At 40.1% G+C, this 25,736-nt stretch overlaps 1 protein-coding gene across 1 annotated transcript in view; it reads left to right on the top strand.

The window, feature by feature from the left end:
- The first annotated feature begins 309 nt into the window (after positions 1–309).
- LOC132503761 (C-reactive protein-like) overlaps positions 310–25,736 on the top strand; it is a 33,159-nt gene continuing 7,732 nt past the window's right edge. The window contains exons 1-3 of the mRNA XM_060120540.1: positions 310–372; positions 889–1,086; positions 6,366–6,478. Coding sequence (XP_059976523.1) covers positions 310–372; positions 889–1,086; positions 6,366–6,478 — 374 coding nt within the window. The remainder of the gene's footprint in view (positions 373–888; positions 1,087–6,365; positions 6,479–25,736) is intronic.

The raw sequence follows: 25,736 nt of genomic DNA, 5'->3' as shown, positions 1-25,736 counted from the left end.
GATAATTTTCTCAGAGTTGGAACTCCAGCACAATGCAACCCTAATCGATGTCCCTTTTTTGGAATGATTCTGCTACCTTTAGCCCTGGAGCCCTGACTCCTGGTCCCAAGGGAGCGAGTCTGGGAAATCATTCACACACCAACATTGATGCCCCCCTCCGCCCCCCATGCTGTGGATATAAGCCCAGAAAGGAGTAGGTCTTGAGAGGTGGCATCTGAGTCATCGAGGCCCTGGACATCAGCCTCCCACATCCTCTTCATGGAGGTGTCCTCAAGACCTGATTGTACTCAGCCGGCACGGTGAGCAGACATGGTGAAGCTGTTGCCATGTTTCCTGGTGCTCATCAACCCTCAGTGTTCTTTGCTCAGGAAGGTAGAGTTTGGCGAAGGCTGTGCCTGTGGTCTAGCCTGAGGGAACTGAGGTTGCTCAAAGCTGGTCCAGGGAACTCTTAGCATGGAGGAGGGTTAAGGGAGAGAGTGAGGTATGTGGTCTCCTAATTTTATGGAGAAGTGAGAGAAGAGATCTTTGTGTTCCAGGTTGTCTAACTTCTTTCCTCTATCTCCTTTTCTCTCCAACAGACAGGAGAAGGGTAGCCTTTGTGTTCCCCATTGAGTCACATGATTCCTTTGCTGCACTGGAGGTGGAGCCCATCAAGGCCTGGAACACAGTATATGATAGATTCTATGCTAACCTCACCCATGAAATAGTCTCTAGGCATATAATAACCTGGAGCAAGAAAATGAGGTCCTCCTCTTTAAAGAAAAGATTGAAGTGTGTAGGGGGTTTGTGAGTGGTTCTGATACATTTTTCAAGATCCCATAGAGCTCTCCTGGTCCAAAGCACCTCTATGTGGGCTGGGAGTCTGCCCCAGGGATTGCAGAGCTCTAGGACGATGGGAATCCCACAGTGAGGAGGAGTCTGGAGAAGGAAGGGATTCGCTATGGGGACAAAGGCAAGCATTTCCAGGGGCAGGAGCAGGATTCCTTTGGCGGTGACTTTGATAAGAATCAGTCTTTGGTGGGAGATGTTGGAGATGTGAACTTGTGGGACTGCTGTCACCAGTTGAGATTAACAGTGTCTATCATGGTGAGACTTTCGGTCCTAATGTCCTGACCTTGGAGGGCACCAATGGCTGAGGTGCATGGCAAAGTGTTCACCAAGCCCTGGGTGTAGCTCTAAGGTTCTTTCAGCTCCTCTCAGTGTTCAGGTCCTGAAGGGCAAACCTCGGAGATTAAACCTCTCTCTCCCCATGTGTCCGGCTCTTCAGTATTTCTTTTCTGCACGTTTTGGAACCTTGCCTAAGCTCTGTTGGGACTGCTCTCCCTCCCCCCACGCCCCTACGGCTTGTGGGATCTTAATTCCCCTACCAGGGATTGAACCCACGCCCTTAGCAGTGAAAGCGCAGAGTCCTAACCACTGGACCGCCGGGGAATTTCCGCCTCCCTCTTCAATGCAGCATCACCTGATGGGAGTGTTTGTTAGTAGGCAGCCTATTGAAGCAGTAATCACTGGGCATCAGAACTGAGGAAGTTTTTGAGCTTAGAGGTACCTTAGAGACCACATGGAATCATGGTTTTCATACATTTTTTTGAAAACTTGAGACCAAATAATACTTTATGGCAACACCCCCCCCCTCAAAAAAAACCAACAACAACAAACAAAAACTGGTAGAAGCAATGTATATCTTTCTAAGCCGTTTAAATCTTCACTATTTTTTGGAAGGTGTTAGCTGTGGGTGAAATCCCTAATTCTTTCCCAGAGACCTTCTTTCCAAGTAACACAATATGAAAAGTGATGCTTTAGACCAAAGCCCTTATGACACAGAGTTTGAGGACCTAGAGAGGAAAGGAATGGCTGCAAAAGTAATAGTCTAGCTCAGAGTGGAAATGAAATGCAGGTCTTCTGATTCCCTACATAGTGGATGTATTCTGGCTTTGGTCCCAGCCCCTTTCTTCCCATAACTAAGCCTCCACTCCACATCCAAGAGTGGGTTTTGGCAACTGTGTTTCCATTATGTGCTCTTAAATCACTGACTATACTTGATTTGGACCAATGGTGATCTCCTGACCCAGACTGGACTAGGTGGATTATTCCTCTATTCATACTTTTGAATTAAGAGTGAGAGATTCTCCTTCAGTTTGAGCAGAGTTGAAAGGTGGAGAGAGATAATTTCCTGGATTCCTTGTTCTTGTTCCTGATAAAAGTGCTTTCAGTAAATCCTTTCAGATTCATGCTACCTGCTACTGGAAAAGTCTTTACTGAAGACCCCTACACAGTTTCTTCATAATTTTCTACCATCAAGAGACTTAAATTAGCAGGTTTCAGGTGAACAGCTGTTTGTTGTTGATTTCCAGGAGCCCAAACTTTTTTTTCCCCCCTGTATAGACTTTCTACATTGTCAGAATTTGGTTTAAGTATTTGGCCCAATCTTAAAAATAGAAAATCCCATATAAATTATCTCATATGATATTCAGTCTCTCTGTGAATATTTCTCAATGTTGACATTTATGCTGTATTACAATATATCATGGAGAAAATTTGTTCTTTAGAATTATATCCTAAAAAGTAATAGGGATTATGGGGGGAAATATGGTTTAGGGCATAACATCAAAAACTTATGCAATAATGTAATTGGCTCAATGTCAAAAACAGTGACTATTCCAATAAAACTATTATCATTCATATATCAAGTTACAATAACCAAATAGTGGACTTTACCTTAAAAAAACCCAGATAAATCTAACTTGATAGAAAGGTGTATAAGTAAATGTTGAGTAGTGGAGATAAAGGCAAAATGCACCAAGATGAGAGACAGCACAGAAGGTACTTCTAAGACAGAGCACATGCCCAGGTGGACCGAGGAAGAATATTTGTTTCTGCATTCCTCCAGTTTGCTGTATTCCCTTGTTTTGGTATACTTTGTGATAGCTGCTGTTACTTGGTGGTGGAAAATAGTAACTGGCTGAGAAAAAAACAATGATGCAACATCTATATTACACTGGTATCATTCCCTCACTTATCAGTCACACCTGAATTAGTTCTTGTCCCAAAGCAAGATCTGTAGCTGAACAGAGTGTACTAAAGACCAGTGGTGGTGGTGCTGGAATTTCTGTATTCAAGGGGCTTAGGAGTGGCAGTCTAGTTGAAAAGGGGTACTAAGGGGTACTATATTGAAGCTACATTTGAATAGCAAGCATATTTTATTATTTATTTTTTACCTAAGTCACATCATCTCCTCCAAAGTTGGCTCTGGCTTTGTTAATTACATAAGAAAATGATGTGGCAGAAAGAATGCTGTTCAGCGATGGCCTGGAGCATTGAAAGCTCATGCAGTGATTTTTTTTGTTTTTTTAATTTATTTAGTTTTGGCTGTGTTGGGTCTTTCCTGCTGCGTGCGGGCTTTCTCTAGTTGCGGCGAGTGGGGGCTACTCTTCGTTGTGGTGCGTGGGCTTCTCATTGCAGTGGCTTCTCTTGTTGCAGAGCACAGGCTCTAGGCACGTGAGCTTCAGTAGTTGTGGCATGCGGGCCCAGTAGTTGTGGCTCGCTGGCTCAGTAGTCGTGGCTCACTGGCTGTAGAGCACAGGCTCAGTAATTGTGGCACATGGGCTTAGTTGCTCCACGGCATGTGGGATCTTCCTGGACCAGGGATAGAACCCGTGTCCCCTGCATTGGCAGGCAGATTCTTAACCACTGAGCCACCAGGGAACTCCCGACGTGATTTCTTAAGTAGTGTATTTGGCCCCACGGGCTGAGATTCAGAAGCATCAACAACCATTTCAGTTCAGAGATCTGCTTAGGGTGATAACCAAGATGAAACAAAAGGGAGGACAGGAGAGAGACCTTTCCCAATTGTACTTTACCAGCCTGAACAGTTCTTCAGGAAGAGGCCATGACAGCAGCTTCTGGGGCCCAGAACCAAACATTCCTGCCCTGAATGTACTTCTGAGGCTGTGCCATTAGGTGGGAGCTCCCAGGGGGTGTCAGAAACAGGAGATGTCAAAAACATAAGGCTCAAAGGGATGGATGGGAATCAAGATTATTTGATTACACAGAAAGAAAAAGGAAGATGTATCAATTGAGACATGGTGATGGGCATTGCCAACATCCTAGATTACTAAACTGTTCAAAAGGTTTCCAATGTCCCCAGTGCTGCTCTCAGAGTGAACAGAAGTAGAATTCTTTCCCAGCAGGGGTAAATCCATGGACTTCAGATTAATCTCTCAAGGGATTGCTCCCAAATGAGTTTATATATTGACTCAGGACAATCGATGTCAGTTCACTGGTGTCTTGTGAAACCAAACCAAAATTTTCTTCAACTATTTTCATTCTCTCAACCATTACAGAGTTTCTATTATTGCCTTTGGCAACACTGAGTCCTGGGTTTGGAGAAAATAATTTTGCCTGGGATATCTGATTTAGTAGCTGTGGTAGTAGCTTGTTTTCTACATTTTGTAGGTGGAAGTCAATGCTGTGGTAATCTTGTGTGCTCTGTTGAACTCTTTGAACTGTTTAAAGAAAGAGCTCATTCAACTTTGCAGGGCTTGTAGGAGCCATGCTTCTCTTGGTGGAAGAAGCCCAGGCTGCAGATGCTGAGGGAATGTGACTCTGCAGTGTGACGCTGGCTGAGACAAAACAAAATTAGAAGTTGGGGAGAATGAATTTAAAGTCTAATTTCTTTGGATTTTTAACTCACAAGGTGAAAAATTTGACTTTGGACTTTACTTACGAGGGAATGTAATTTTTGGACTTCAATCTCTCCCTGGAAATTTAATGATGAAGAGTTTTGTATTTAGATTTGGGACATTATATGTTGTGGGCAATTATTACTGAAACACATTAATGCTGTCATTGAATTTCACTGCAGAACTTTTGACGGAACCATATTTGGATTATATGACTAGAAATAATTTGAACTGGAAACAGTAGGGAGTTAATTTTAGACTTGGTTGTAGCATGGCCTCAGAGTTAATTTAATTATTCTATTATTCTGACTATTATTCCGCCAGCAGTCATAGGAGAATTTATAAAGTAGCACTGGGGATAGTTACATCTCTGGTTGGTCAAAAGTATATTAATTGAGCCACTTTAGATTAAAAGAACAAAAGATTGAGGTATTTTTGAATGAAATATTTGCTCCCCATTCCTGATGTTTCCTTCCACCGGATGGAAGCAGCATTAGAGGAATGTCCCTGACCTCACTTCCCTTATCCTCATTCATCTCCAGGGGAGAAGTCAGTCATGTCCTGCAGCTGGCTAACACAGGCTTGGTACACTTCTTCCCAACTCTGCATTCAGTGACATCACATTGGTAGTTTGAAATCAGCCCTAGTGGGAGTATTTAAAGCATAGAACCAGCAAACACTACAAATCAGGGCTTTTTGTTCCAGATAACCAATTTACCAGCAGTATATCTGTCATTTACTCTGAAAGGAGCGACTTGTCCTATTATTGACTTTGGGATAAGGAACTGAGCATATGTATGTCAGTCCTTTTCTCTTCCCTCCATATGTGTGTGTGTGTGTGTGTGTGTGTGTGTGTGTGTGTGTGTGTGTGTTGGGACCTACCTGTCTGCAAGTAGCACTTGTTTGGGTCTACTCTCAGCTATTTGGCGACTTTGACAGTAAATACTCTTCACCCATAAGGAGTAATCTGTCTGGTCTAGCACCACCTGGGACTGGGTGAGTAAAGCTCTTTATATCTGGGGATTGGTATTAAGTCATCTTCACCAACCAAGTCCCCCAGCCCCTTCAGTTTTAAAGTCAATGTTTTGAACTCTGTCTGCCTTCTTAATTTCTATCAATTGGTTCAAAACTCAGTTGGAAAGGAGAGTAGAATTTATAAGCATCCTTATACCTCAACACTTGCATTTTCTCTCTTGAGTTTTTTGGAAGTTGTATGTATATACATTCTTCTACTGGTTATTTTTAACTTAAAAATATTCCGGTTTTTTTTCTAAATTATATTTTTTATTTTGAGAAATGACCCTACCAAGAGCTGGAAATTTGCATCAGAATTTTTAAAACTAAAACTCAAATAATTTAAAGAAAACTTTACCCTCTGTCCCAGATGCAAGCACAGTAATGAAATTATGCTGTCTTTCTTACATATTTTTTCAATGAGTCAAAATTTTTAAAATAGACTTTTAATTTTGAAATAATTTTATATTTATAAATAAGTTGCAAAAATAAGGCAGAGAATTAATTCCTTTATGCCCTTTACCCAATTTCCTCTAATTTTAACATCTTGCATTACAGGTACATTTGTCCAAACTAAGAAAATCAGCATTGGTCCATTACTATAAATTGAACTCCAGTTTTCATTCAGATTTCCCTGGTTTTTATACTAATGTCCTTTTTCTGTTTAAGGATTCCAGCCATGACATGACGTTACCTTTAGTCATCATGTGTCCTGAGCCTCACTGGTCTGTGACAATTTCTGGGTCTTTCCTTGTGTTTCACAACCTTGACAGTTCTGAAGAGTACTGGTCAGGTATTTTGTAGGAAGTCCCTCAATTTGAGGTTATCTGATGTTTCCCTCCTTATTAGACTGGAGTTGTGGGTTTTTAGCATAAATGATTTATTAAAAAATACTTTATAAACACAATAGACATGTAGATATTTATATACATTATATAATATTATCTTGAATTCTAAAAGCTGAGTAATAGATAACATTTAAGTAGCTTTTATAACTTGCCTTTTTTATTCAACTTTGTCTTAAGAGTCAGCCCTTTTGAAATACAGGCTTTTTTTTTGCTATAATGTGATATGTGCATTTCTGAAAACCCTCATGCTCAGCATAATTGTGCACTAAAAATAGCAGGGCTTGTGGGATAACTAAACCATAGATAATTAAGGACAGACGACTCAAAACCCATGCATGGGAGACCTTCAAGATGGCAGAGGAGTAAGACGTGGAGATCACCTTTTCCCCACAAATACATCTACATGTGGAACAACTCCTACAGAACACCTACTGAACGCTGGCAGAAGACCTCAGACTTCCCAAAAGGCAAGAACCTCCGCAAGTGCCTGGGTAGGGCAAAAGAAAAAAGAAAAAACAGAGACAAAAGAATAGGGATGGGACCTGCACCTCTGGGAGGGGGCTGTGAAGGAGGAAAGGTTTCCACACACTATGAAGCCCCTTCACTGGCGGAGATTGGGGGGTGGCGGAGGGGAAGCTTTGGAGGCGCGGAGGAGAGTGCAGCAACGGGGGTGCAGAAGGCAAAGCAGAGAGATTCCCGCACAGAGGATCGGTGTCAACCAGCATTCACCAGCCTGAGAGGCTTGTCTGCTACCCTCTGGGACGGAGTTGGGCTGGGAGCTGAGGCTTGGGCTTTGGAGGTCAGATCCCAGGGAGAGGACTGGGGTTGGCTGCGTGAACAAAGCCTGAGGGGGCTAGTGCACCACAGCTAACTGGGAGGGAGTCCAGGAAAAAGTCTGGAACTGCCTAAGAGGCAAGAGACAATTGTTTCGTGGTGCACGGGGAGAGGGGATTCAGAACACCGCCTAAACGGGCTCCAGAGACGGACGCGAGCTGTGGCTGTCAGCGCAGACACCAGAGACTGGCGTGAAACTCTAAGGCTACTGCTGCAGCCACCAAGAAGCCTGTGTGGTGATCCAGGGACAACTTCCCCAGGAGAACACATGGTGCGCCTCAGGCTATTGCAACATCACACCGGCCTCTGCCACCGCAGGCTTGCCCCACATCCGTACCCCTCCCTCCCCCCCCCCCCCGCCCCGGCCTGAGTGAGCCAGAGCCCCTGAATCAGCTGCTACTTTAACCCCGACCTGTCTGAGCGAAGAACAGACGCCCTCAGGCAACCTACAGGCAGAGGCAGGGCCAAATCCAAAGCTGAACCCAAGGAGCTGTGCGAACAAAGAAGAGAAAGGGAAATTTCTCCCAGCAGCCTCAGGAGCAGCAGCTTAAATCTCCACAGTCAACTTGATGTACCCTGTATCTGTGGAATACCTGAATAGACAACAAATCATACCAAGATTGAGGCGGTGGACATTGGGAGCAACTGTAAACTTGGTTTTTTTCTTTTTTTCTGCATCTAAGTTGTTTCTGGTCTTATGCTTATCTTAGTTTAGTATTTAGAGTTTATTTTCATTAGTAGATTTGTTTATTGATTTGGTTGCTCTCTTTTTTTCTTATATATAGATATATATATATTTTTTCATTTTTCTCTTTTTGTGGGTGTGTATGTGTATGCTTCTTTGTGTGATTTTGTCTGTAAAGCTTTGCTTTTACCATTTGTTATAGGGGTTTTTTTTTTAGTATATTTTTTAGTTCTTGTTATCATTGGTGGATTTGTTTTTTTGGTTTGGTTACTCTCTTATTTCTTTTCTTTTTTTCATTTTTTCTCTTTTTTATTACTTTAATATTTTTTATTTTTAATAATTTTTTTATTTTAATAACTTTATTTTATCTTCTTCTTATTTTTTCCTTCTTTCTTCTTTCTCCCTTTTCTTCTGAGCCATGTGGCTGACAGGGTCTTTTGCTACAGCCGGGTGTGAGGCCTGTGCCTCTGATGTGAGAGAGCTGAGTTCAGGACACTGGTCCACGAGAGACCTCCCGGCTCCATGAAATATATAACAGCACAAGCTCTCCCCGAGATCTCCATCTCAATGCTAAGACCCAGATCCACTCAATGACCAACAAGCTACAGTGCTGGACACACTATGCCAAACAACTAACAAGACAGGAACACAACCCCACTCATCAACAGAGAGGCTCCCTGAAATCATAATAAGGTCACAGGCACCCCAAAACACACCATCAGACGTGGACCTGCCCACTAGAAAGACAAGATCCAGCCTCATCCACCAGAACACAGACACCAGCCCGCTCCACCAGGAAGCCTATACAACTCACTGAACCAACCTTAGCCACTGGGGGAAGACACCAAAAGCAACGGGAACAACGAGCCTGCAGCCTGCAAAAGGAAACCCTAAACACAGTAAGTTAAGGAAAATGAGAAGACAGAGAGACACATAGCTGATGAAGGAGCAAGGTAAAAACCCACCAGACCAATAAATGAAGAGGAAATAGGCAGTCTACCTGAAAAATAATTCAGAGTAATGATAGTAAAGATGATCCAAAACTTTGGAAATAAAATGGAAAAAATACAAGAAATGTTTAACAAGGACCTAGAAGAACTAAAGAACAACAAACAATGATGAATAACACAATAAATGAAATTAAAAATTCTCTAGAAGGAATCAGTAGAAGAATAACTGAGGCAGAAGAGCAGATAAGTGACCTGGAAGATAAAATAGTGGAAATAACTACTGCACAGCAGAATAAAAAAAAAAAAAGAATGAAAAGATTTGAGGACAGTCTCAGAGACCTCTGGGCCAACATTAAATGCACCAGCATTCGAATTATAGGGGTCCCAGAAGAAGAAGAGAAAAAGAAAGGGACTGAGAAAATATTTGAAGAGATTATAGTTGAAAACTACCCTAATATGGGAAAGGAAATAGTCAATCAAGTCCAGGAAGTGGAGAGCCTCATACTGGATAAATCCAAGGAGAAACATGCTAAGACACATATTAATAAAACTGTCAAAAATTAAATACAAAAAAAAATATTAGAAGCAGCAAGGGAAAAACAACAAATAACATACAAGGGAATCCTCATAAGGTTAACAGCTGATCTTTCAGCAGAAACTCTGCAAGCCAGAAGGGGGTGGCAGGACATATTTAAAGTGATGAAAAGCAAAAACCTACAACCAAGATTACTCTACCCAGCAAGGATCTCATTCAGATTTGACAGAGAAATTATAACCTTTACAGACAAGCAAAAGCTAAGAGAATTCAGGACCACCAAGCCACCTTTACAACAATTGCTAAAGGAACTTGTCTAGGGAGCAAACACAAGAGAAGGAAAAGACCTACAACAACAAACCCAAAATAATTAAGAAAATGGTAATAAGAACATACATATCAATAACTACCTGAATGTAAATGGCTTAAATGCTCCAACCAAAAGACATAGACTGGTTGAAGGCATACAAAAAAAAAAAAGACCCATATACATGCTATCTACAAGAGATCCACTTCAGACCTAGCAACACAAACAGACTGAAAGTAAGAGGATGGAAAAAGATATTCCATGCATATGGAAATCAAAAGAAAGCTGGAGTAGCTATTCTCATATCAGACAAAATAGACTTTAAAATAAAGACTATTACAAGAGACAAAGAAGGACACTACATAATGATCAAGGGGTCAATCCAAGAAGAAGATATAAAAATTGTAAATATTTATGCACCCAACATAGGAGCACCTCAATACATAAGCAAATGCTAACAACCATAAAAGGGGAAATTGACAGTAACACAATCATAGTAGTGGACTTTATTTAACACCCCACTTTCACCAATGGACATATCATCCAAAATAAAAATGAATAAGGAAACACAAGCTTTAAATGATACATTAAACAAGAGGAACTTAATTGATATTTATAAGACATTCCATCCAATAACAACAGAATACACTATCTTCTCAAGTGCTCAGGGAACATTCCCCAGGATAGATCATATCTAGGGTCACAAATCAAGCCTTGGTAAATTTTTTTTTTTTTAAAGAAGATGTTGGGGGTAGGAGTTAATTAATTAATTCATTCATTTTTGCTGTGTTAGGTCTTCATTTCTGTGCGAGGGCTTCCCCTAGTTGTGGCAAGCAGGGACCACTCTTCATCGCAGTGCACAGGCCTCTGACTTTCGCAGCCTCTCTTGTGGAACACAAGCTCCAGACGTGCAGGCTCACTAACTGTGGCTCACGGGCCTAGTTGCTCCGTGGCATGTGGGATCTTCCCAGACCAGGGCTCGAACCCATGTCCCCTGCACTGGCAGGCAAATTCTCAACAACTGCACCACCAGGGAAGCCCAAGCCTTGGTAAATTTAAGAAAACTGAAGTCGTATCAAGCATCTTTTCTGACCCCAACCCTAAGAGACTAGGTATCAATTACAGGAAAAAAAATCTGTAAAAAATACAAATACATGGAAGTTAAACTACACACTACTAAATAACCAAGAGATCATGAGAGAAATCAAAGAGAAATAAAAAAATATCGTTAAACAAATGACAATGAAAACACGATGACACAAAACCTATGGAATGCAGCAAAAGAAGTTCTAAGAGGGAAGTTTATAGCAATACAATCCTACCTCAAGAAACAAGAAACATCTCAAATAAACAACCTAACCTTACACCTAAAGCAATTAGAGAATGAAGAACAACAACAAAAAACACCCCAAAATTAGTAGAAGGAAAGAAATCATAAAGATCAGATCAGAAATAAATGAAAAAAGAAATGAAGGAAACAATAGCAAAGGTCAATAAAACTAAAAACTAAGTCTTTAAGAAGATAAAAAAATTGATAAACCATTAGCCAGATTCATCAAGAAAAAAGGGAGAAGACTCAAATCAACAGAATTAGAAATGAAAAAGGAGAAGTAACACTGACACCACAGAAATACAAATGATCATGAGAGATTACTACAAGCAACTATATGCCAATCAAATGGACAACCTGGAAGAAATGGACCAATCCTTAGAAAAGCACAACCTTCCGAGACTGAACCAGAAAGAAATAAAATATAAACTGACCAATCACAAGCACTGAAATTGAGACTGTGATTAAAAATCTTCCAACAAACAAAAGCCCAGGACCAGATGGCTTCACAGGCAAATTCTATCAAACATTTACAGAAGAGCTAACACCTATCCTTCCGAAACTCTTCCAAAATATAGCCAGGGGAGGAACACTCCCAAACTCATTCTATGAGGCCACCATCACCCTGCTACGAAAACCAGACAAAGATGTCACAAAGAAAGAAAACTACAGGTCAATATCACTGATGAACATAGCTACAAAAATCCTCAACAAAATACTAGCAAACAGAATCCAACTGCACATTAAAAGGATCATACACCATGATCAAGTGGGGTTTATCCCAGGAATGCAAGCATTCTTCAATATATGCAAATCAATCAATGTGATAAACCATATTAACACACTGAAGGAGAAAAACCATATGATCATCTCAATAGATGCAGAGAAAGCTTTTGACAAAATTCAAAACCCATTTATGATAAAAACCCTCCAGAAGTATGCATAGAGGGAACTTACCTCAACATAATAAAGGCCATATATGACAAACCCATAGCCAACATCTTCCTCAGTGGTGAATAACTGAAACCATTTCCACTAAGATCAGGAACAAGAAAAGGTTGCCCACTCTCACCACTGTTATTCAACATGGTGTTGGAAGTTTTAGCCACAGCAATCAGAGAAGAAAAAGAAATAAAAGGAATCCAAATTAGAAAAGAAGAAGTAAAGCTGTCATTGTTTGCAGATGACATGATACTATACATAGAGAATACTAAAGATGCTACCAGAAAACTACTAGATCGAATCAATGAATTTGGTAACGTAGCAGGATACAAAAATAATGCACAAAAATCTCTTGCATGCCTATACACTAATGATGAAAAATCTGAAAGAGAAATTAAGGAAACACTCCCATTTACCATTGCAACAAAAAGAATTAAATACCTAGGAATAAACCTACCTAAGGAGACAAAAGACCTGTATGCAGAAAACTATAAGACACTGTTGAAAGAAATCAAAGGTGATACAAACAGATGGAGAGATATACCCTGTTCTTGGATTGGAAGAATCAACATTGTGAAAATGACGATGCTACCCAAAGCAATCTGCAGATTCAGTGCAATCCCTATCAAACTACCAATGGCATTTTCCACAGAACTAGAAGAAAAAAATTCACTATTTGTATGGAAACACAAAAGACCCTGAATAGCCAAAGCAATCTTGAGAAAGAAAAATGGAGCTGGAGGAATCAGGCTCCCTGACCTCAGACTATACTACAAAGCTACAGTAATCAAGACAGTATGGTACTGTCACAAAAACAGAAATATAGATCAATGATACAGGATAGAAAGCCCAGAGATAAATTCACGCACCTATGGTCATCTAAGATATGACAAAGGAGGCAAGAATATACAATGGAGAAAAGACAGCCTCTTCAAAAGTGCTGCTGGGAAAACTGGACAGCTACATGTAAAAGAATGAAATTAGAACACTCCCTAACACCATACACAAAAATAAACCCAAAATGGATTAAAGACCTAAATGTAAGTCTAGACCCTATAAAACTCTTAGAGGAAAACATAAGCAGTACACTCTATGACGTAAATCACAGCAAGATCCTTTTTGACCCACCTCCTAGAGAAATGGAAATAAAAACAAAAATAAACAAATGGGACCTAAGGAAACTTAAAAGCTTTTGCCCAGCAAAGGAAACCATAAACAAGACAAAAAGATAACCCTCAGAATGGAGAAAATATTTGCAAATGAAGCAACTGACGAAGGATTAATCTCCAAAATTTACAAGCCGCTCACACAGCTCAATATCAAAAAAACAAACAACCCAATCCAAACATGGGCAGAAGACCTAAATAGACATTTCTCCAAAGAAGACATACAGATTGCCAGCAAACACATGAAAGGAGGCTCAACATCACTAATCATTAGAGGAATGGAAATCAAAACTACAATGAGGTATCACCTCACACTGGTCAGAATGGGCATCATCAAAAAATCTACAAACAATAAATGTTGGAGAGGGTGTGGAGAAAAGGGAACACTCTTGCACTGTTGGTGGGAATGTAAGTTGATACAGCCACTATGGAGAACAGTATGGAGGTTCCTTAAAAAACTAAAAATAGAAGTATCATATGACCCAGAAATCCCACTACTGAGCATATACCCAGAGAAAACCGTAATTCAAAAAGAGTCATGTACTACAATGGTCATTTCAGCTCTCTTTGCAGTAGCCAGGACATGGAAGCAACCTAAGTGTCCATCGACAGTTGAATGGTTAAAGAAGATGTGGCACATATATACAATGGAATATTGCTCAGCCATAAAAAGAAACGAAATTGAGTTATTTGTAGTGAGGTGGATGGACCTTGATTCTGTCATACAGAGTGAAATAAGTCAGAAAGGGGAAAACAAATACCATATGCTAACATATATACATGGAATCTAAAAAAAAGAAAAGAAAAAAATGGTTCTGAAGAACCTAGGGGCAGGACAGGAATAAAGACACAGACATAAAGAATGGACTTGAGGACACAGGGAGGGGGAAGGGTTAGCTGGGATGAAGTGAGTGAGTGGCATGGACATATATACACTACCAGATGTAAAATAGATAGCTAGTGGTAATCAGCTGCCTAGCACAGGGAGATCAGCTTGGTGCTTTGTGACCACCTAGAGGGTGGGATAGGGTGGGTGGGAGGGAGACACAAGAGGGAGGAGATATGGGGATATATGTATATGTATAGCTGATACACTTTGTTATACAGTAGCAACTAATACAGCATTGTAAAGAAAGTATACTCCAACAAAGATGTTAAAAAGAAAAAAAAAAGAAAAACATATACACTAACACACCAGAGCACTAACATGAACAGTAACAATCCCAATCAAATTATTAGCATGGTGAAGGCTTTTCATACACTTTCAGCAGTCTCACAATTAGTCACGCTTTTGCAGCCTTCAGCCCAGTACTCACACGACCTCCTTTTAGATGCATGATTTGAGGGCAATCACCTCCAATAGATATTGGCTTCATCAAAGTTTAAAATCTGATCCCTAGTGTAGTTTTAATCATCAAAAAATGGTTTTTTTTAAAGGCTGAAGAGAAATATCTTGGCAGCTTGTTCATCAGCACAAGCAGTACCACAATATAGCTTAATGCTATGAAATGCATGGCACTTTTTGAAGCCACTAAACCACCTACTGCGTGCACTAGTGGCACTTAGAAAGAACTTGCAGCCTTTTCATTAAGATCTCCATACCTTACTAAGTATTTTCTTTAATGGTGAGAAAGTGGGGTCTTTATTGCTTCACAACATTAACTTGTTAAGGAAGATGGCATACAAATGGATATAACTTCTATATTATTCTGACACTGTTCTTTCAGTTACCAATCATATATGTCCTAATTTGCAGCCAGACACTTCTATTTTTTGCAGAGAAGAGTGTATACTTATCTATTTCATTCTTTTTAACTGACGTATACCACTTCTTCATATGAATATGCATTTCCCAACTGGTGGACATTTGGATTCCTTCTATTTTTTTCCCCAATTACAAGCAATGCTGCAAAAAATTTCCTTGCACATGTCTCTGAGAAAGTTTTTATAGGTTATGTTCCTAGAAGTATTATCGGGTCATAGTACATGAACATATTTAATGGAACATATACAGTAATTTGGGGAGCATTAGCATCATCATGATATTGGGTCAATTGAAGGGTATAACTTAACTATCAATTTATTCATTTTTATGTCCTTTAATAATATTTTATAATTTTTTAAATAAAAGAGTTGCACATTTCCATTGCGCTTACTTCCAGGTATTGTATGGGTTTTATTGCTATTGTGACTGGGATCTTTTATAAGTCATATTTTCTAATTGATTTCTGCTGTGGGAACCATTTTTAATGTGTTTAATTGTTATCCTATATCAGCACAAATGTTGAGCTCCTATTGATTCTAATAGTTTATTTGCAGGTTTTGCAGGATTTTAAATATAAACAATCATGTGTAAATCACTGTACATCTTTCTTTTCTGATCATCAGATCACTTTTTTTTTTTTTCTTGTCTTGCTGCTTTGGATTGGACAGTGCAGTAAGTTGATAGTAGGCAACTTGCCATTTCACTGACCCTAAAGGAAAGCTTCTAAAATTTCATTTTTAAGAGTGATATTTGCTCTAGGTTTTTAGTATCTACTCTTTTTACTCTTACTTACGATTGATAAATGATAATTTGTCTAAATTTTCTGGTATCTATTGAAATAATCTTATGATGTCATCATTTAAGTCTGTCAAGGTGGTATAAATTATATTGATTGGTTGTCCTAATTTCAAACTATCCCTGAATTTCTGAAGAAAACCTCTGAGAGGTAAGTGTTAATTATTTTACTGTGTTCAAGATGACCCTCTGCAACTGGATACCCAGAAAAGGTTCTGGCCAATGTAAATCCCCATGGAAACAACTCAGGCACCAATCCTTGTCAGCTGCAAGGCTTGAACACCTACCTTTCAGTCATACCAGCATGGTCTCACCGTGAATGTATATATGGCTCATCCTTTCTAAGCTTGAGTTAGAGTTGTTTAGCTGCAACTACAAGGCTTGGACTTCAGCCCCCAACCACACCAGGGGAAAAGCAAGGCCCACCCCAGCCATGAATGCTCAGTTGTCATGCCATATTGCCATTGTGTCACTGACTCTTATTGCTCAGGGAAGAAGTCAGTACTTCTCTAATCATGCAGCCTCACAACCCAAGGGTAGGGGGTCCCTCTTTAGAGTCTGATGTTTTGCCCTATTAGGTCTCTGAGCATTGCTCTAGAATGTGATTGTTTATGAGCGCACAGCTGTGATGGTGAGTGTCCCCAGTAAATGGTGCTTCAGCAGGCGGGAATATTTGCCATTTGCTCTTGTTTGCTTACCAACTCTACTTAGTCATGATGTTTAAAACTTTCTTTTAAATTAAAAAAATATTCATTTATTTATTCATTTTTGGCTGCGTTGGGTCTTCATTGCTGTGTGGGCTTTTTTAGTTGTGGCGAGTGGGTCTACCCTTCATTGCGGTGCATGGCCTTCTCATTGCAGTGGATTCTCTTGTTGCAGAGCACAGGCCCTAGGTGAACAGATTTCAGTAGTTGTGGCATGCAGGTTTCAGTAGTTGTGGCTCGCAGGCTCTAGAGCACAGGCTCAGTAGCTGTTGCACATGGGCTTAGTTGCTCTGCGGCATGTGGTATCTTCCTGGACCAGAGCTCGAACCCATGTCCCCTGCATTGGCAGGTGGATTCTTAACCACCATGCCACCAGGGAATCCCTAAAACATTTTTTATGTAGTTTAATTTGACTTGCATAAATTTTATGTAAGATTTTTACTTCTATGTTCATAGATGAGATTAACTTCTCATTTTCTTTTCTTGAACTATTTTTATTTGGGTTGTCATGTTAACTTGTTAAAATAAGTCAGATAGCTTTCTCTTTTTCAAAATTCTCTATCTTTTTCTTCATAGTTTTCTCCCTTCCTCCCTCCCTCCCTCCTGTCCATTTTCTTTCTTTCTTTCTTTCTTTCTTTCTTTCTTTCTTTCTTTCTTTCTTTCTTTCCTTCCTTCCTTCCTTCCTTTCTTTCTTTCTTTCTTCTTTCTTTCCATCTATGCTTTATATGCTCTGATTATCTTTTTTTAATTGTACTTTTATTATTATTATTAAAATTTATCTTATTTATTTATTTTTGGCTGCATTGGGTCTTCATTGCTGTGTGCAGGCTTTCTCCATTTGTGGCGAGCAGGTGCTACTCTTTGTTGCAGTGTGCAGCCTTCTCATTGCGGTGGCTTCTCTCGTTGTGGAGCATGGGCTCTAGGTATGTGGACTTCAGTAGTTGTGGCTCATGGACTCTAGAGTGCAGGCTCAGTAGTTGTAGAACATGGGCTTAGTTGCTCCATGGCATGTGAGATCTTCCCGGACCAGGTCTCAAATCTGTGTCCCTTGCATTGGCAGGTGAATTCTTAACCACTACGCCACCAGGGAAGCCCTGCTCTGAGTGTCTTAATTATATTTCTCAACAAATAACTTCTCAACTGCTCTTAAATTCTGTTTCCTAAGGTGACTGTTCCTATGCTTGTGGAATGGGGTGCCCCCTTTTCATGGCATTAATTCTTCCAGCTTGTCTGTAGATGCTGTTACTGTTTTCTGTAGCTTGTCTCCAGGGATTTTGAGGAATGAGCAAGAAGTGCTGGCAGGGTGTACCAGTAATTTCTCTTCCGGATGTGGGAGTTTAGAATTTCCTTGTAGGTGTCTCCAGCCTCATGGATGCCTTACTTCCCAGGCAAAAGTATTCTCACTGCCCAGGTTGAGGTCAATGACCTCTGATACTTAATGCTTGACTAAAGAAGGCAAGGGATGGCAACAGTGACTCAAGCAATCTCTCCACTACTTTGTTCTACCACTTGCTTCCATTGTCCTTTACTTTGGAGTACTCTCAGAAGCACCTCAAATTTTCAGAACAGCCCTCCCCAGCATATATTTTGGGTTATACTTTTCTTCTATCTATGTGATTTACCTGTTTTTTGTCTTTCAGACAGCTCCCACATTTCTTTCTGCCCATGGAACTCTTTCTTTTATTCTTTTAAAAATGTTCTCTATCATTTGTATGAATTCAGATGGGAAGAAGATATTTGTGCTTGAGTTCTGTCCACCATTGATTACATTTAGCATCTAGGCTTTTTTCCCTCCAGTTCCTTCCTACATTCCCTCATTATTTCTTCATCTATTATCCCACAACACTACTGAGCTCCAACTCTGTGTCAGGTTCTGCAATAGGCTGCCTTTTTTTTTTTTTTTTTTTTTCTTTTTGCGGTATGCGGGCCTCTCACTGTTGTGGCCTCTCCCGTTGCGGAGCACAGGCTCCGGACGCGCAGGCTCAGCGGCCATGGCTCACGGGCCCAGCCGCTCCGCGGCATATGGGATCCTCCCAGACCGGGGCACGAACCCGTATCCCCTGCATCGGCAGGCGGACTCTCAACCACTGCGCCACCAGGGAGGCCCTAGGCTGCCTTTTAAGAAGGTGATGCCATTGCCCATAAATAATAGAGTATGAACTTTCTCTCATTTTCCTAACAGAGATGCTGCGGCTGTACCAATCTATGTGCACAGTTTTTCTTGACCTCGGGATCATCTTTCTTAGATGCCTACCAAGGTTAAAATTGTAGTGTTTGACCACTGAGTAAGTGAAAACAACTGGTCCATGTACTAACAATCAAGTCACCTTGACCCATTCACAGAGCGTTTGCCATAAGAGAATTAGCTAAATATCTTTGAACACTGCTCTCTATAGCTTCATATTTGATCAATTTTTCATTCCTATCAATTTTCCTGCTGACCTGCTTCTCAAATCTCTCCCTTCTCTGCAGTCTTAATGCTTCTGCCGTAGTTTTGACCCCTATTATCTTTAGCATAATTGTGATGCTATGATTTGTAGTAAGAAGTATGTATTTGGTCTTTGTTCCTATTTCTGCCATAGAGCTCCTAAAACCCTTGGAGAGTGACAAAAGTCTTTTGTTATGTGAATGAAGTGACTTTTGGACTACACCTAAGGATGGAGGCTGGTTACCAGGAGAAACAACCATATGATTAGAGGGTTGGAACTGTCAGTCCCACCCTCCACCTCCAGGAAGAAGAGAGGGACTGGAGATTGAGTTCAAGCACTAATGACCAATGATTTAATCAATCATGTCTATGTAATGAAGCCTCCATAAATACCCAAAAGGACAGTGTTCAGAGCTTCCATGTTGGTGAACATGTGGAGATGTGGAGAGAGTGGTGTTCTCAGAGAGGGCATAGAATCTCTGCACCTTTTCCCCATACGTTGGCCTATGCATATCCTCCATATGGCTGTTCCTGAGTTATATTCTTTCATAACTAAGGGGTAATCTAGTAAGTAAAATGTTTCCCTGAGTTCTGTGAGCCACTCTAGCAAATTAATCGAACCCAAGGAGGAGGAGGTCGTAGGAACCTCCAATCTATAACCAATAGGTCAGTAGCACAGGTGGCAACCTGGGCTTGCAATTGGCATCTGAAAGAGAAGTTGGGGAGGCAGTCTTGTAAGACTGAACCCTTAACCTGTGGAATCTAACACTGTCTCCAGGGAGATAGTGTCAGAATTAAATTGTAAGACACCCAGCTGATGCTGAAGCATTGGTTAGTGGTGTGAACACACACACACACACACACACACACACACACACACACACACACACACACACACACACACACACCCTGCCCTGTCACATTGGAATTGGGTCCAGAACCATTTTAACAACTTTCTAGTTAACTGGCTTAGTGCCTGATCCCTGGTAAATGCTCCTAGCATGTGTCTTGGTGAACTAATGAACTAAGACCCACTAAGTGGTCTCCCTATGTATAGTCTTTCTAATTCCAATACATCCTTCATCTTGCTGCCAAGGAAAATTTCAAAAACAGGTCTGACTATTATTTCCTTGTTCAAGAAGCCTCCAAAGCCTCTCACTTACTTTGAAAGAGCTTAGGCCCAAATTTTCTATAGATTGTTTCATTAAGAAGTTTTTATAAATAGTGGCAACAGAGAAGGACAATAATACTTTACAAATACAACTGGAATTATTTTGCTGGTAAAGCAGAACAGCAATACTAATAGTGATTAGGAAGTAGGAAACACCAGGTAGAGAAGCTACACTTACGAAGCACTTTAAAGAGTAAACAAAAGAGTGAATTGGTACAATCTGTGGAATAAGGATATCTCAGAATTTTGTCTTGCAAACCAATAAAATGTGGGGGCTCAAAAGACATTGACTCACTAAAATGGACTATCATGAATAGAGAGGTTCAAGCAAGCTTTTTGGGGTTTGTGAATGAAACAGTAGAAGATGAAGTTTGTGGTGACCATTGCTTGCATTATTCTCTTAGTCTAAAACTCTCACTTCCCTTTTTGTGGCTTAGCTTAAATGCTGCCCCTTCCGTACAAAACTTATGCTTCTCTGGAGTGGTGGGGGAGATTCCTGTGGCAAGTATGCCAGTGGATGTTTCATTTCAGGACAAGTAATAACCAGTTTGGACACACAATACCTTGGATTCAGGGTATTGTCAGGGAGGTATTTCTATTTGTCAAAATTCGTTCAAATGTAAGTATCATAAAACAAACTGAAATAAGTAAAAAGAGTGTTTATTGGCTAATAGATTTCAGAAAACCTGAGGTGGTACTAGTGTCAGGTGAGACTTGATTCAATGACTCAAATAATGTCCTTGGAGGCTCTGCCATCTCTCAGCTCCACTTGGGAATCAAGGATGGAGAGAAGTGGAAGGGAGAACCACTTCTTTTAGGTATAGGGCTTTAAAACTATTTCACTTTTTAAAAAAAGATGTGCAGGGCTTCCCTGGTGGCGCAGTGATTGAGAGTCTGCCTGCCGATGCAGGGGACATGGGTTTGTTCCCCGGTCCGGGAAGATCCCACATGCCGTGGAGCGGCTGGACCCATGAGCCATGGCTGCTGAGCCTGCGCGTCCGGAGCCTGTGCTCCGCAACGGGAGAGGCCACAACAGTGAGAGGCCCGCATACCGCAAAAAAAAAAAAAAAAAAAAAAAAAAAAAAAAGAAATGGGACTGAGCCTGATGGAAATGGATTTGGAGTACCAGTTGACAAATTAGGTAGGATGGTAAGTCTGTGATTTTTTCCCCCTATGTTTTTCACTATCACTAAGTGGATCTCCACGGAAGCAAGGATTGACCAAAAAAAAAAAAAAAAAAAAAAAAAGCAAATAAGCCCAGATCATTAAAACAACAACACCAACAATAAAAATACCCAGGGAATTTCCTGGTGGTTGACCTGGGTTCAATTCCTAGTTGGGGAACTAAGATCCTGTGAGCCATGTGGCCAAAAAGAAAAAAAAAAAGAAAACGCAAATCAGGTTTCAAAAGCATAGATTTCTGATCCTTAGACTCCCAGGGAAAGAAGAGAAGTGCTGTGTTGATTTCTAAATAACTTTATCCTAAGATAACCAACCTCTAGTCTCAGGTGAGTTGACAAAACTTGCCTGTATGCCTTCCTTGCTGTTCTCCGCCTCCATCTTATCTATGCATCTTTTCATTTCTCTTGTAACAGAAAGTGGATTAAGTGGCCTTGCTAGCCTTCTTCTTCAGAAAATGCAGATTCCTAGCTCAAATTTCCTAGATTGCCTGGTCCAGTGATTCTTAAATTGTGGGCTGCTTAATACAAGCATCTTCATCACCTAAGGTATTTATTGTAGATTTATTGACCTCAGACCTACCAGATTAGAGTCTCTGGATATAGAGCCCAGGAATCTGCAATTCACAAGCTCTTTTGCCCAATATATTTTTAGAACCATCACTTTAGTGTCTTCCTGGCAGCTCAGATGTCTTATCTGGAAGACATGCCTGACTCCCAATAAGCTTGAAGGCAGGTGGTGATCTTTAAAGAAGGATCTAGCACATCTTGAGTCAGGTTATCTATCTCCTTTCCCTGCCTCTGGTGCATTATCTGAAGACTCATTCAGTTTCATCCCTCTACCCCATGTCCTTTAATACACACAGATAAGTAATCTTGTAAGTTTCCACTACCACTCCCAGGATGGTAATTGCTTAAGCACACAGGGCAGATCACAAACAGCCTTAAAAACACCTTACGCATACTGAGCTCTTACCATATTCCATGCACTGCTCTAAAGTCCTTTAGGTATATTTATTTGTTTAATGACAACCTATGAGGCAAGTACTGTTTTATAGTCCTCATTTTACAGATGAGGAAACTGAGGTCCAGAGAGGTTAATTAACTTGCCCAGAGTTGGGATTGAACCTAGGCAGTCTCACTACAGAGCCCCATGCTTCTAACCACTGTTTTCTACTGCCGCAAGCAGTAAAAGTTCATACGCTGTACTTACACCCCTAGTGGAGTAGAGAGGGTATGGGGATGCATGCATGTTTTCTCATGGAGAAGCCATTCCAGGATGCCATATATTCAGCATGTAAACTACCTTTTTTGGGGCACTGGCAATCTCCCAACTTTTCATTTTGTTATTTTATGTTTGGGAGAATGGATTGCACATAAAAATCCTATTCAGCTTTGGCATCAACATAACATTAGGCAAACTATGCCCTTGACACACTATCGAAGTTCTTTGACTTGGAAGCCCCTACCTTTTCCACTGTTAGGTGTGCCCTTAGACATCATTTCATATTCTAGGAAGCATTCGTCAAGGGTATGGAATCATATGAGAAATTCTTTAGGACAATGATTCTCAAATTTAGGTGCTAATATTATAATCATTTGGGGAGCTTTTAAAAATCCAGTTTTCCAGGTCACACCCCAGATTATTACAGCAGATTCTCTGCTGGTGAGATCCAGGCATCAGTATATCTTTTTTAATTTTATTTTTTTAATTGCAGTGTAGTTGATTTACAATGTTGTGCAAATCTCTCCTGTACAGCAAAGTGACTCAGTTACACACATAGAGACATTCTATTTTTTAATTATTATTTTCCATTATGGTTTATCACAGGATATTGAATATAATTCCCTGTGCTATACAGAAGGACCTTGTTCTTTATTCATCCTATATATAATGGTTTACATCTGCTAATCCCAAACCTCCAGTCTTTCCCTCTCCTTTGGCAACCACAAGTGTGTTCTCTGTGTCTGAGTCTTTTTCTGTTTTATAGATAGGTTCATTTGTGGCATATTTTAGATTCCACATATAAGTGATATCATATGGTATTTGTCTTTCTCTTTCTGACTTACTTCACTTAGTATGATAATCTCTAGTTGCATCCATGTTGCTGCAAATGGCATTATTTCATTCTTTTTTATGGCTGAGTAATATTCCATTGTATATACGTACCACATCTTCATCCATTCATCTGTTGATGGACATTTAGGTTGTTTCCATGTTTTGGCTTCTGTGAATAGTGCTGCTATGAATATATGGGTGCACATATCTTTTTGAATTATTGTTTTGTCTGGGTATATGGGCATCAGTATTTTTAAAGCTCCTTAGTTAATTGCAATGTGCAGCCGAGTCTCCAACAGTGGGGGCTGGAGAACCACTGTTCTAGGCTGAGTGATAGCTTTGAAAAGACTACTGTTGTCTCTGACTGGATGTGTTGTTTCTGACTGACATGTCTGTTGCTTCCTCTTTTCCCCATGTTATAGTGGTTCCAGATTGAACTGTGAAAACATACCAAACTTGCTGTTAGGCACTGGAGTCTAGAGTTGTAGGTACTTGAGGATTAAATAAAATGATATCTCTATATGTACCATGCTCTTATTTATTCATTAAAATTTCACTGTGATAAAAATATAACAAATATTGTCTTGCAATGTTTTTCTTTATCCCAAGTCAATACTTGGGGTCTCTACAATTGAAATGTTTTTCTGATCTACTGGGGCTTTAAACCAGGGAGAAACTGAAGTGCCAAGATGTCTAGAAAAGCTGAAATATTTAAGTATTTTTACAGGGACATCCTGAACTGTAAAAGGAAGAGAGGAGAAGCCTCCCAAACATATGTGAGCAGGGAAAACGTCACATGGCAAACTGATCTATTACACCTCTCTTTTGGCAAAATTCACCCAAGGCTCTGTCATACGGCATGAGTGGTTACAGTGCTGCCTTGGCAGATTACTGGAACCAGGGGTGGCTTGTGAAACGGTTCACCCAGAAGGTCTTTCAAATTCTCTCTTCCCTTTTCTCTCTCTTCTCTTTCTATTGCTTTAACTCTCACTCTCCCTATCTCTATGTCTCTCTGCCTCTCTCTCTTTTTCAATTTTAAGCTGTGTTCAGAATATCCATTATGGACATAGATCTGATAATGTGATGGGCTCCTTGAAATCAATAACATTTCCAAAGAGTCAACCCATTATACTCGTAGGTGCCTTCTTTTGACTTACCTGGGGAGCCCAATGCTAATGAGAAGGCAGTTTGGGTACTGGTAAAACACCTTCCTTCTTTGTCCCAATCTTTTACCTATTATATATATTTTGTTCTGTTCAAATTATGCATATATCTTTAATTGGGCAAATGGTTACAGTAAGAAGAGAAAAATTTTTGCAGCAATTACTTTAAGTCAGTCTTATCTTTTAAAAAATAAGATGCAAAGAGTTTGGGAAAGGGTAATTTAAAAGAAAATTTAACTATATACCATTAGAAAACAAACATTTTCAGAAATGTATCAATACTATCATTTGCAATAGTTCTTTTCTCTTGTGTGTTTAGAATATACTATCCACATGTCAGTTAGTTCTTCCAGTCAAATAATAAATAATGTCTATTATCAATTTCTCATTGAATGTCAATGGGATAACTCATGATGAATAAGCTCAAGATTCTTTTTACATGAAATTATAATGTTTTGGGATTAAAGCCAAAAGCCACAGACTGGGTGTCCTATTCATAAAACAAAACAGTAGCTTTTGGAGCTTCAAGGACTACTTATCTTTATTCTATTCTCTCTTTCCTTGCTTCTTAATTACACACACACACACACACACACAAACACTCACACACACACACTTTATTTTATGAGCAATATAACTACATTATGGAAATGTTGTTAATGAGAGAAAAATATCCTTCATACAATAATTTCTTTACCGTGATAAGGACACTTACTTTTTTGGGGGTATCCCTAATAGATTTTTTTCTAAACTAGTTACTTCATTTAAAAAATAGTGTATAGGGCTTCCCTGGTGATGCAGTGGTTGAGAGTCCGCCTGCCGATGCAGGGGACACGGGTTCATGCCCCGGTCTGGGAGGATCCCACATGCCGCGGAGCGGCTGGGCCCGTGAGCCATGGCCGCTGGGCCTATGCATCCGGAGCCTGTGCTCCGCAACGGGAGAGGCCACAACAGTGAGAGGCCCGCGTACCGCAAAAAAAAAAAAAAAAAATAGTGTATAAACAAATTTATGCTATTTTTTCCCATATTATACTATTATAAGCATTTTTCATGTTGTAGCATAAAATTCACAACCAACCAATAGTTTAAAGGACTATCCATTCTATTTAGTGGATGTAGATGTATCCAGTTTCCTTAAACATGCCCCAGTTTTCTAATTTTTCACTATCCTAAGTGGTGT

The sequence above is a fragment of the Mesoplodon densirostris genome, chromosome 2, assembly GCF_025265405.1.
Source record: "Mesoplodon densirostris isolate mMesDen1 chromosome 2, mMesDen1 primary haplotype, whole genome shotgun sequence".
NCBI lineage: Eukaryota > Metazoa > Chordata > Mammalia > Artiodactyla > Ziphiidae > Mesoplodon > Mesoplodon densirostris.
Note: the sequence above shows the minus strand (reverse complement) of the source record. Positions and strands in the feature narration are given on the sequence as shown.